Raw genomic sequence first — 12,915 nt, forward strand, 5'->3', positions numbered from 1 at the left:
AGATTCATAGGGAATTACATGAATGCAATGAAAAAATTCTGATTTCTTTCATGGACTTTGGAGCAGGCTGTCAATAAAACTGAATAAAATAGTAGTGAAAACCTTGGGACTAAATATAGATTTACAGTACAAATAGAAAGACAAACCTACTACCATGATGATTTTACAATCTAATTTTCTTTTAAATTAAAATAAACAGCACTTAGGAAGGGTTTCACTTTCCTGGGTAGTTTTCATATGATCCCTCTAGGGAGACTTAGAGAATAACAAGAGAATTTAAAAATATATCTTAACTTCCATAATTACATTCAGTTTATGAAAGGTTCATAGAATGTGAAATGATCTGAACCATATTATTAGAGTGAAATGAATAGCATATTTACTTTAACATAGTGTAGTTCAATATCATAATGAAATGAACAACAGAGTTGAACAAACCCAGAACTGAGAGCTGAGATTAAATTTACTGCCATTATTATCACAGAGATGAAATCAAAATGAAACTGTGTATCATTGAACACTGATGTTTCAGCTGGAATGTACACCATATTCAAAATATTCAGCTAAGTATTTGTATAAATTTACAAACAGAAGACAGACGCCATGATGACAGATCACTATGGAAAATCTCCTATCACAAGAAGTAATTTTTTACAAAAACAAAAAATACATGCGTCAAAAACCTGGAGTCAGACTCATAGTAACTGAAAAATCAGTCATCAATGCAATCAGGTTGTGACTTGGTCCATACACCTGCTTTCCATGTAGACACTGCTCATTTGCACACACAGTATCTGTAATGGCTCACTCAAACAATTTATTGTAATACAGGCTCCATCTGGAGAGTCATCTACAGGTTTCTCATCTGCCAGCAGAGGCAAGGAAATTATACAATTACATTATGTGATGAAGGATTAGGCCTACGAAATTCCATCTAATTAATTTTTTTTTAAAATTCCTTTAACTTTAGTCTCTTTATATGCACTTTCCTGTTGTATCGAAAAGACAGATAAAGTTTGGGCAGGAAGACAGTTTTGGCTTTCAAAAGATGCTTCTTTTTGTAGCAGTGTAGAGGTGTAACAAACAGCTCTATTTTTGCAGAGCTGTAACAAACTTTTTTTTTGCTCAGTTATCAACTGCTACATACTCCAGATAAGTATTATCATGACTCCAAAGTAAATGAAGCATGGGGACACAGATTGCAGCATTGCTGAGCACTTCAATTTATGCAAACATTTAGATACTGCTTTAGCTTGACTTACTGCTCTGATTCGTTTTAAGCACTTTTTCAGCCACATTCGTATGGTCTGCTTGGCCACCTCCTCTTCTATGGTATATTCCAGTTGCTCCCTGGCAAGCAGCTCTTCCAGTTGAAGACTTTTTCTGATATCAACAGACCTATATGAAAGCATGCTGGAAGAAATACAATTTATTTATTTTAAAATTCTGGTGTCTGCATTGTTTAGAGAATCAAAGCTCATACTTAAGACTTTAGTGTGAAAATACATAATTCAGGTGTGCAAAGTAAATTCACATTTGAAGGTAAAAAAAAATTGCTGAGATGATTCTAGATGAGACTTACTGTGCTCAAAACAAAGACCTGATCACCTACATCCAGCTATCCAGTACAGGTGAACTGCTGAACTGTAAGCAATTAGAGCATTTGTGGTGGTTTGGGTTTTTTTTCCTCCCCTAAGTGTTTATGCTTGGATAATGTTCCCATTTCTATTTTATTTCTATCAGACCCACTGTCACGTTGCTACACATTTCATGAAGGCATTAGTTGGGATACAAAAGGAACATGTGACTGTAGTTTGTGACAGCCTCCTGCAATGATAATGTTAAAATTACTTAGAGCTGTTTCCCTAGGACCTGTGCTTGCCATCACTAATATTTTCGTAGGAAAAAGAGGGAAATCTAATTTTTGTAAAACATTTACAATTGCAGTGCCTCTGTGGCTATGAGTCTTTGCCTTCTCCCAAGCCTAATGGCTACCTGATAGCCTGGAAAGAAACACAGGCTGTTATATCTGTTCTAAAAATGTGGAGAAAATCTCGGTGTACCTGAGCACGTCATGGAAAGTGACATCGCCACCATTGTGGAGCCGCTCCATTTCATAGCACATGTGCTTGAACAGCAGCTTGTCCTTGTCGAGATCCACCTCCAGCCTGCCTCGCAGAAGCCTCAGCAGGAATTTCACTCGGAAGGTAGGGATTACACCCTGTGTCAAATTACATAATTGATGGTAAATTATTACTGTGATCTAACAAGCAACTCAGACATCCAACTTGATCACTGAGAGAAAAACTATTTCTCCTGGTGTTGTGGTGCACCAGTTTAGTTGTTCTCTTGCACTGGGTGATTGGGAATTTGCGCAGAATAGTTTTATATTGCACTGTATAGCTTGTTATGTCATGTGGTTTGTTACCCCTTTTCCCCCATCACAAGGTCTTTCCCTCACCTATCCCAGAACCACCTGGTGGTCTTTCCCCTGGGTTACCCCTCCTCCTCACTGGTGTCCCATTGGCTGTGGACCTCTCCCTCTGTCCCCATCCCGGGGGGTATAAAAGCTCCCTGCTGCCAAGGAATGTTCTCTTTTTCCTCCCATGGGTTTGTCTCCCCTGATGTGTGTCTTGGAATAAAGGACAACATTTCCCACGTGGAGCAGAGCGCTTCTCAATCTTTTACCTTCATCTACGAAGTATCGTGTGGGCAAGGGTCTATAGCTAGCCGGAGTGGACCCCAACAGCCCAGGCATCCTAGAATATTTAAGTCACTGTGAACACATTGCTGAAGAATGTGCACAATCAGCCCATTCTTCAGAAAATTCACAGAAGTCTTTGTGGTTATTTGACTCATACACAATGAGAATCCATGCTGTTAATTTTGCCAGAATTTTTCAAAATTGCTTGGGGATTTAGTTTCCCCATTTACATTCATCTGTAATTAGAACCATATTCCCAAAGAGCTGCCTTTGTAAAATGGAAATGAAACTATAGTTTAAACACTCATAGCCATGTCTATAATTTGTTGTAAACCTGTGCCCTTCTCTGTGCATCTCTCAATGAGCAGGAGAATGTTGAGAGTTTACTGGCTTTTTAAAGGTTATCTGCTCTAAGAGGCAGCACATCCAGCATTTTTGGTGATGACAATTTCTATCTGTTGTTACAAAATTAAGACTGAGTGTATTTCTCTCTGAAACTGTGGTATTGACAATCTTCAAATATCTTTTGTTCTGTTAAACGAGCCTCATCAGAACTATTTTTGCTGTAAGGTGTTCCACATCAGAGAGATTCTGTCATTGCTGGGCACCATGGATTCAGAACTCTCTGCCCTCATGAGTACAGACTGCAGCTTCCCTCTCCAGCACAGCCATGAGCCAAGTACAGTCAACCAACTACTTTCACCATAATGTTGATTGCATTCAAGCGTCAGTGATGTCATGAATCATTCAGATGATGATTTAATTTGTGTGGGCATCTGAGCAGCTCAGTCTCCCAGATGTTGTTCTCATTTCAGAATCACAGAATGGTTGAAGTTGGAAGGAAACTCTGGAGCTCACCTTGTCTCACCCCTCTGCTTAATCAGGGTCTCCTAAAGCCAGGATCAGGTCCAGATGGCTTTTGAATATCTCCCAGGATGGAGACTCCACAAATTCCCTGGGAAAACCTGTGCCAGTGCTCAGTCATCATCACAGTGACAAACAGTTCCCTGATGTTCAGAGGTAGCTCTTGTGTTTCAGGTTGTGCCCGTTGCCTCCAGTTCTGTCACTGGGCAGCACTGAGCACAGCCTGGCTCTGTCCTCTTTGCTCCCTCCCTGCAGGTGTTTATACACATTGATGGGATCCCCCTGAGCCTTCTCCAGGCTGAACAGTGCCAGTTTTCTCAGCTTTTCCTCTCAGGAGACTTGCTCCAGTCTCTTCATCATCTTTGTGTCACTTTGCTGGACTCTGTCCAGCATGTCTGTGTGTCTGGGTACAGAGGAACCCAGAACCAAACCAGGATTCCAGCTGTGGCCTCACCAGTGCTAAGCGGAGCCAAAGGACCCTCTCTGCCTCGGCCTGCTGGCAGTACTTTGTCTAATACCACCCAGGACACCAGTGGCTGTCTTTTCTACAAGGTCAATGGTGGCTCATGTCCAGCTTGGTGTCCACTGGGGCCCCAGGTTTTTACTGCCAAGCTGCTTTCCAGCTGGGTGTCCTCAGCACATACTGTGCCTTGGTTTATTCTTCAGGTGCAAGACTTTGCAGTTTTCCTTGCTGAACTTCATGAGGCTTCTGAGGCCTGTGAGGGTCCCTCTGGATGGCAGCATGTCTCTGTGGCATATCAGCCACTCTGCCCAGCTTGGTGTCATCACCAAATGTGCTGGGGGTGCCCTCTGCCACTCTGTCCATGTCATTAATGAAGATATTGAACAGGACTGGAGCCAGTATTGACCCCTGGGGCACACAACGAGTTCCTGCCCTCCAACTGGAACCTGTCCTGCTGACCCTCACCCTCTGGGCCTGCCTATGCAGACAGTTTTCAGTCCACTTCATTGTCTTCTCACCCAGCCCATGCTTGATTAGCCTCCCCATTAGAATTGTGCAGTGCTGAAATCTCAGCAAAGATCTTCTAAAGATCAGACACAAAAAATGGATACGAATCTGTAGACTTCCAAGGGAAAAACTCTCAGGGAGCTGGGAGGAAAGATGCTCTTATATTGATTCTATAAATAGGTATGTTTGTTTGTAAAACTGCTATTAAAAGCACTTCACAAAATAGAGGTTAATACCTGAAGGGCCATGAACAACATAGATCACACATCTCAAATTTGAACAGTAACTGCTCAGAGAATTCTGTCACACTCTTTCCCCCTCATATTTCTTTTCAAGAAAAACTGGAAATTTACTGTATCTCTTTTTATTATCAAGAAATTATTATTTCTTACCTCTCTTTTGTCATCAACCATGTTCCATATAATTTGAAAATGCCTTAGGTCATTATAACTTAGAAGCTGATCTTCTTCAGTTGAGTAAAACAATGAGAAATTCTCCACAATGATAGCTGAAAACCACAAGAAGAAAATACACTGAAAGAAAGCCTGCAGTTACATTGTAACAATTAATTCTGTTGTGCAAACTCCATATTACAAATGCCTGTATGCTAAGACAAGGAGTTTCAATGCATAATATACTGTCTTGCCACACCAATATTCACCATGCTTTTTAAAAGCTGTATCTTAAACGCTGGAATATCTCTTTGTTCCAAGCTTTCCTTCCCAAACTTCCTGAGATTTAGCATTCCTGTGCCAAAGAAGTATCAAAATCATTATATGCACGCAAGGTAACACTGAAGGTACAAGGTAGCCTCATACTGAACAGCACAACAGACTCACATCTAACATATTGCATGCCAGGATGTACCTTGTTGTTATTAATGTCTATTTTCACTTACCAACAAGCAAATTTAGCATGATGTATGCAATGATGACATAGAAAGAACAGAAATACATAAGAGCACCAGCATAATTTCCACAGTCTGTTTTCCAGTAGGTGCTGTTATCTGGTGTACAAAATGGAGGCTGAACCTTCAAAACAAAAGAAAACAAAGTAAAATAGTAGTAGTAGTAGTAATAATAATAATAACAATAATATAATATTTAAGACTATTATTTCTTTAAGGCTTCCCAATGAGGGAATAATACTGTGGGCAGTATTGTGAGCAGGTTGTTTTTCTTCCATTAGTAGACAAAAATCAGGAAAGAGAGAGAGGTATGACAAAAAAGGCTGAGGCACAGATCTTACTACAATACAGAGGGCACATTGTGCATTATGCCACTGTACAGGAACAAGCTGGTGCTTTGAAGCACAGTGATTTTCAAAATGTTTCTTCCCTGCTCATTAATTTTAAAAAGGAGAGGCATGTGGTCTTCCTTGCAATGGAAAGCACAGACAAACATTTACTTGGGCAAAATATAATGATTCAAGGAGGAATTTTGAGGTCATCAAGACTATCATTCACATGGAATAAGCCAAAGTGCAGGAATCAAAGACAAGGTAAATCTGAAAAGACACCTTGCCCCAGTCAAAGCAGAGATAACAGTGAAAAAGTGAGTTACTGCATTTCTGATTTTCAAACTACCATCTATTTTTTGGTTTAAATCATCTAATGGCCTAGCTCTACGAAATACTATACTGTGAGTATGAGACTGGAACTGCAATTTGTGCATCATGTTCTGAGGTTTAGTGAACATTATTTTCTTGAAGAAATAAAGGCAAGCCCAACATTCCTTGTACAAAGTTAAGATACTGAAAACAGTTTGAGATGGAAGGGTATCTCTCATTTCCTGAAGTATTTCTTGTCTCATTTCTTTATCTCTGGTAGTATGTAATTACCATGCAGTCATGCATAATTTTGTTCCAGTCTTCTCCAGTAACTATTCTGAAGAGTACAGTAATAGCCTTGCCAGCTGATGAAAAATTTGCATGTCTGTTTTAAAGAAAGAGAGAAAGATTGAGAGTGAGAGATCGTTTCACTTCCCAGAATTAAAACATTGCCAAGAAAAAAATGTTTCCATTTTCTACTGTTCTTCTATTTTAAACTAAAAATAATTACAGTATTATTTGAATGATCCCATTGAATTATTTATTTAATGACTTAAGATACAATAACTGAACTCTAGCTCAGACAGAGGTTTGAGTATTTTATCTCATTTGATCAGAGAACTAAAGAAAACTCAAGGCCAGATCCCATTCCCTGTCTCCATTTTCTTTTGTAAGCCTGATGATGACTGGGAAATCTCCAGCTAACAGCCTGTTCTAAGAACTGCCTCCAGGAACTGGATCCTCTTCCTGGGTGATGCCAGTAAGATGCAGTAGGTACAGTGTGTTTCAGCATCTTGTGGGCTAGCACAGTACTGCCTGGATCATATTACAGCTGGCTAACGAGGAACAGCTCTCAGTTGCTCTGGGTTGGATCAGGTGTCATTTAGTCCAATGCACAAGGACTGGAAAGATGACTCTGTGCCTCCTATCAGAAATTATGTTTAGAGCCCTTCAGCCAGAGCTGCAGATGTCTGTTTTTTACCACAGATAAACTTCTCTAGCAGAATGTGATTTTTTCAGGCTGTTTAAAGAACATCCCTGTGAGGGGGGAACTCCATACTGTACCTGTTAATGTTCTCTCCGTATTTCACTGTACCAAATAACACCACTCCAGCAAAAGCATAACAAAGAAGCAGTAAGAACATGCCCACTATGATGAAGAAACTCTTGTACATGCTGACAACCACAGTCAGGAGAAGCATTTTCAGTGTTACCTGGAAAGACAGAAAAAATCCATGACAGTACCCAGGAAAGCAAAGATAAAACATAAATGTGAGTTCTTGCACTTGCCATTTTGACAACAAATCCTTTAGACACATTAATTTTAATGGATGAGCTCAGTAAAATGGTACATTATGAATGTGATCTGTGTGTGCTTTTTACTTGTTACAGACATCAGCATATCTTCCTCATTTACAAGGTCAAGATGTTGCTCCTCAAAAAGTAATATAGGATAATACAGTGTAGGATATTACAGTGATGGTACAGCATAAGCTTAACTATAATATCCTAGGATCAGTACTCTCCTGAAGTATCAGCATTGGCATTGCATGAACAGTGCTGCAGTAAACTACTCTGGGCTTACCTGAAAGTGATCCTAACTGCTAGACAGAAACCACAGATACTGCTGCCTACCTAAAGGAATACTTTCACATATAGGGAAGGAGATTTCCTTAAGATCAGTACAGCTTTTTAAGTCAGTAGTTTCTCATGGGAGTTTGTGAAAGACCAGGGACATTTTCCAGAAGCCTTCCAGTACCTAAGTGGGGGTGACAAGAGAGCTGGAGAGGGACTTTTTACAAGATCATGTAGTGACAGAACAAGAGTAAGTGGCTTTAAGCTGAAAGAGGTGAGGTTTATATTTGGTATTGGGAAGAAATTAATTGTGAGGGTGGTAAGGCACTGGAACGCGTTGCCCAAACAAGCTGTGAATGCTCCATTCCTGGAAATGTTCAAGGACAGGTTGAATGGGGTTTTGAGTAACTTGGTCTGGTAGCAGGTGTCTCTCCCCATGGCAGGGGGATTGGAACGAGATGATCTTTTCGGTCCCTTCCAACCCAAACCACTCTGTGAGTCTGTGATTCTGTGAAGTTGGCCAAAGAACACAAAATGAGAGCATAATTTTGAAAACTTCATAGGCTGTGTGCCTTGATAATAGATATTACTTTTCCATGCATGTATATTTTACATTTTACTCTTGATAAATTTATTGCCCTAGATTGTCCTAACACTTTTAAATACTTTGGATATGACAAAAAAATCCCTTTAATGGGACTGAGTGTGTTATTTTTCTTTATAATCATGCCAAATTCCTGCTGCCCTTTAGTCATCGCATTGCATCAGGATGGGTAAATTAGTGAAACTGAAACAGCTGGTAACATGAAAGTACAAATGACTAGGTTAAAACCTTGAAGAAAACTTTAGAATCAATCAGAAAGCTTTGAAGGCAATCACTTGGCCTGGCTGCATAGGAGAAGCAAGGATTTTTCATTTGACTTCCAAGGCTCAAGAGGCTCTGTGTAGTCTGATTTAAAGAAAACTTTTTATCTTTACTGAACAAACCCTTTGACTTACTGTTCTTAACCCTGGCAACCTAGTACAGCAGTTTTTTCATCACATTTACTTTAATATGTCAGACTTCATAGAAAATATTTGGATAGTCTAAGAAGTTCTACAGCAAGGGAATGCAGTGTCACCTCTTGTTAAATAAATGTGTTTGTTCTCTGCTTATGCTTTTTCTGCCAGTCTATTCTCAATTACACCAGAGAAATCCAAACACAAAAGAAATGTAAACTTGAGAAGGGACTTGCTTTGTCACCATCCCAGTGTTTCCGGAAGAACATCTTGGCCCAAAATTGTTTTTAAATGGAATATAAATCCTTTATTGTGACAAGATACATTGTAGAGAAAAAAGACACAGACCTGCACTCTGGAAAAAATAAACTTTTTAAAGAGAGCACTATCATAATAAGATGATGCATTCAACCACCACTACATTAGTCTAACAGTGAAAATAAAAAAAAAAAAGCATGCCCATCACACCTCACCAAAATGGAAAGGGCTGAAAGAAGCACAGTGTATGTTCAGAGTTCTATAGGGCATTTTTAAAAGCTGTGGTATTGCAGCTGCACTTTGTTTTCTGAAAAAAATCAGCTTTTCCAGTAAGCATAGCACTATTATACAATCTACTTAAAATCCTGACATTTTAAATACAGCATGTAAAGTTAAAGGCTGCTGTTTGACTGTTTGAATTTTTTTTTTTGCCTAGAAAACAGAGCCTTACAGAATTTGCCTGAGAGATGCACAGCATCTACTCCTTTAATCTATACATGAGCAGAGCAGTAATCATAGTTTCTAATTTATACTTACATGCTTCCCACAAATGGAGAAAAACCTGAAGACAATTACACATGCCCCCATCATGTATGTGTATGCATTCTGGAACACAAACACAAAAGACTTAAAACATGGTCCCCCAGGAATCTCTTGAACAGATCATGATAACTGATTTTTTAGTAATGTAGGGCAGTCCCCATATGAAATAAGAGAAATCATAAATTATTAGCAACAATATAAAGAACACAAACCCAACCTCCCCACACATCAAGCCAAAAACCTTTCAGTCCTCTATTAATTATGTCCATCAGGCCCAGTGCACTTTTCTAGGAAGCTGCTGGATTACAGAAACTCCCCAGGCCTTCCAAGCTACTTAGTAGGAGGGAGAAACTGTGAATATCAGGGCAAAATGACTAGTCACATGAAACAGGTTTTTCTTCAAACAGAACATGTGGCAGACAAGAGAAAATCCTGCAGACATTATAGGGTTGTGACTTTGACAACTTGTGACTGATAACAAGTATCAACCATCCCTTCTCCTTCCCCTGTAAATAAAGAAACCAGGAGTGTAGTTAAATTTTAAAAATTGGTGTGAAATGAAGCGAGAGCTGATTTCCTCCCCTCTCTCCTTCATGTCTTCTTGATTTAAACACTGCCCCTTAACCAAAGCCAGTGGTACAGAATCACTGTTGGGTTTGGGAGGGTTTGTATAGTTCAGCAGTTCTGAACCTATGCCTTCTTCCAGTCCTCTGGTCCTGTTTGTATTCTGTGCCTTGCCTCTTTCTTCATGCTCATAAGACCTTTGTTAGCAAGTGCTCTCACTCTCTTCAGTCTCCTTGCTTTTGTCACTTACGTCCCTCCTAAAGGCTTGTTTCCTACCACATTTACAGACTCTAACTTGCATCAGTAAGACAATTTTTGCACTATATGATTGTACAAGACAATCATTCTTAGCATCAAGCTTAGTTTCTTTCAGATATATTTCAGCCTTATTAAACTCTCAGAGATTTATCTGTATATATAGCAGCAGTCCCCCTGCTGGTGCCTCAAGGTAAAATAATTTTAATCACTGGAATTGCATTTTGTGTATCTTACCAGTAAGGCAAAGTGAAGTATGACCCATATGACTCCAAGAGATGTCACCAAGAGATCATACCGATTTCTTCTGCTCTGCCAGAAGCCAGAAGGTGACATAGCAATAATCTTCATTGTGACCTATGGATAAACGAATTTTTGACTTGTAATGAAGAAATTATTATTCCTTGCCATGAGATACTTTTCCATTCTCCAAAATGTTTGATTGGGTTCATTTTATGAAATAGTTTCAAACAACAAAGGGCAAGTTTCACCTTAGCTAAATATTCCCATGTGGACCACCTGGATAATATTCGCTTCCCTTAGGTGGAGGAAAAGTGTTACAGATCACCAAGACCAAGGGATGAACAGCATTCTGAATTGTCTCTCTACCTCCTTCAAGTATCTAAGACAGGAGTGCAGCTAACCACCTCAGACTGAATGCTTAATGTGTAGATTGCTGATGTGAATGTGGGGTTTAATAGCTTGACATTAAACAAGTCATGTCAATAACATGTAGCTAAGCAAGGCAGCAATATCCTATCCAGCTAACTGTCTGTAAGCAAGATAAAATCACATTAAGCACATCTGAACTCAGGAATGTAATTGTGTTCTGCAGCACCTACAGTTCAAATTTATTATAAAGCTTTCCTATATTGCAAATATTTCCTGCTTTAAGGAATTTTCTGTACTCAGCAGCATCTGTACTCAGCAGCATGGAAGAGAAAAAAGCTAAGAACAGTAAAGGCAGTATATTTGACAGTGTACCTGGTAAAAACAGCTTCCAAAGTGCTTGACATTTCCAATTTAGGTAACAGGAATGCAGACAAGAAGCTCAAGAATAGATACTAATAGTTACAGAAATAGTCACATCAGGTAATGGATACCAAAGTAGAGTGATGCATATAGAGGGAACACCTAAGAGTTACTCACACACAAGTCAACAAGTCATATTAAATCTCAGAACAGGTTATGAGTTACTGTATAAAGACTTTCAATATCAGGCATTAATTATGTTATTTTTTCTATCCCACCTTGCAACCCTGCCATTTAACATTTCTGAAAACAAAACCAAATATAAGAGGACACTAGCTTGAGGTAAAAGGCTGATTTTCCAGTTAGCTTTTTCCCTTATAATGTTTTCTGAAGCCTGACTACAAAGTGAACAATATGGTCTCTGAATCTCTAATTACCATTAGAGTTACTTGGTATCTTGCTTTCAGTTACTTGAGATGCCCTAGAGAATTGAAGATGGATGGATGGGTCTGGCAGGGATGACATAAGACCTGTAGACATCCCTGGCCTTCTGGAGTGGCTAGTGGAGGTAACTGAATGTCACCCTTCATCTCCTTCAATCACAGTAACAACTTAAACACCTACCTCACATATAGAATTTAAACATATAGCTTCAGGTGTCCATAAGCTTGAACTGAATACCACACAATGGAAATAAAAAAATCACATCTCCCTTTACTCTGTCATCATCAGTGTGGTAACAAAAGTGAGATCTTCAAATTCTTCCTATTTTCTATACCACATATATATGATGTGAGCAGTAGAGGTTTAAAGCTGAATCAGGAGTTGTTAGATTGGACACAGGGCCATCAGCTATGCAGAAAGCAGACTGTGACCAGACTGTGCTGCATTATGGAAGATCTTGAGCAGGAAGCTGCTTCCTCTCTCCATAAATTGTGTGCACTCACAGTGTGATAGCTTGCCTGTTGAGACAGTCAACAAATTTTTCCTGCCTCTGACAAAGTTCCTTTGAAATTCTAGAAGTGTATTTGTTTCCCCTGGCAGTATAAGAGAAAAAAGTATTTCCAAAGACATAGTTACTAGGTAAATTAAAACCTGCCCGTGTATGACACAAATAAAACTTTTCTGTGTTTTCTCAGTCTCTCCAGAGATATTGATTTCTCCTGGGTAGGGATAAAAGAAGCAACAACATGGACATACTCTAGCTACAGCTGCTACAAGGTATTCACTTCATTTTTTATTCATCACTACTGGCAAAACCTATCAATGGAACATAGGAACTGTCAGATTGTATTAGAGCAGTGGGAAACATAGTCTACTATCCTGTTTCTGATAGTGGTCAGTATCAGCTATTCAGAGGGGACTGATGAGAAAAGTAGTCAACCAAAAACTTTATAGAATTATGTACTATCCTAACCACAGAGGAAGCATCTTCTTTAATCTTAAATGGATATTCTTATACATTAAAAAAGTATATGTTTTCCAAAATGTGTTTAAATCATTAGATTCTAGTCTTATGAAAATAGGCTAAATACACCTTGCAGAATTTGTAATAACAATATTCTCGTAGATAGAGAACTGCTACCACACTGGAGCCAGACTTGCGCAGCAAAAGATAGACAACACTGGAGCTGGAGAGTAGCTTATAAAAAAGATATTAAAA

General features: G+C 39.1%; 1 protein-coding gene across 2 annotated transcripts in view; it reads right to left on the minus strand.

The window, feature by feature from the left end:
* NALCN (sodium leak channel, non-selective) overlaps nt 1-12,915 on the minus strand; it is a 212,108-nt gene that overhangs the window by 2,755 nt on the left and 196,438 nt on the right. For both annotated transcript variants that reach the window (XM_041423382.1, XM_041423381.1), the window contains 8 exons: nt 10,518-10,637; nt 9,456-9,524; nt 7,152-7,300; nt 6,378-6,471; nt 5,437-5,569; nt 4,931-5,046; nt 2,064-2,221; nt 1,263-1,413 (listed from right to left, as the gene is read on the minus strand). In XM_041423382.1, coding sequence (XP_041279316.1) covers nt 1,263-1,413; nt 2,064-2,221; nt 4,931-5,046; nt 5,437-5,569; nt 6,378-6,471; nt 7,152-7,300; nt 9,456-9,524; nt 10,518-10,637 — 990 coding nt within the window. The remainder of the gene's footprint in view (nt 1-1,262; nt 1,414-2,063; nt 2,222-4,930; nt 5,047-5,436; nt 5,570-6,377; nt 6,472-7,151; nt 7,301-9,455; nt 9,525-10,517; nt 10,638-12,915) is intronic.

Source organism: Onychostruthus taczanowskii, unplaced genomic scaffold, assembly GCF_017590055.1.
Source record: "Onychostruthus taczanowskii isolate IOZ18803 unplaced genomic scaffold, ASM1759005v1 scaffold77, whole genome shotgun sequence".
NCBI lineage: Eukaryota > Metazoa > Chordata > Aves > Passeriformes > Passeridae > Onychostruthus > Onychostruthus taczanowskii.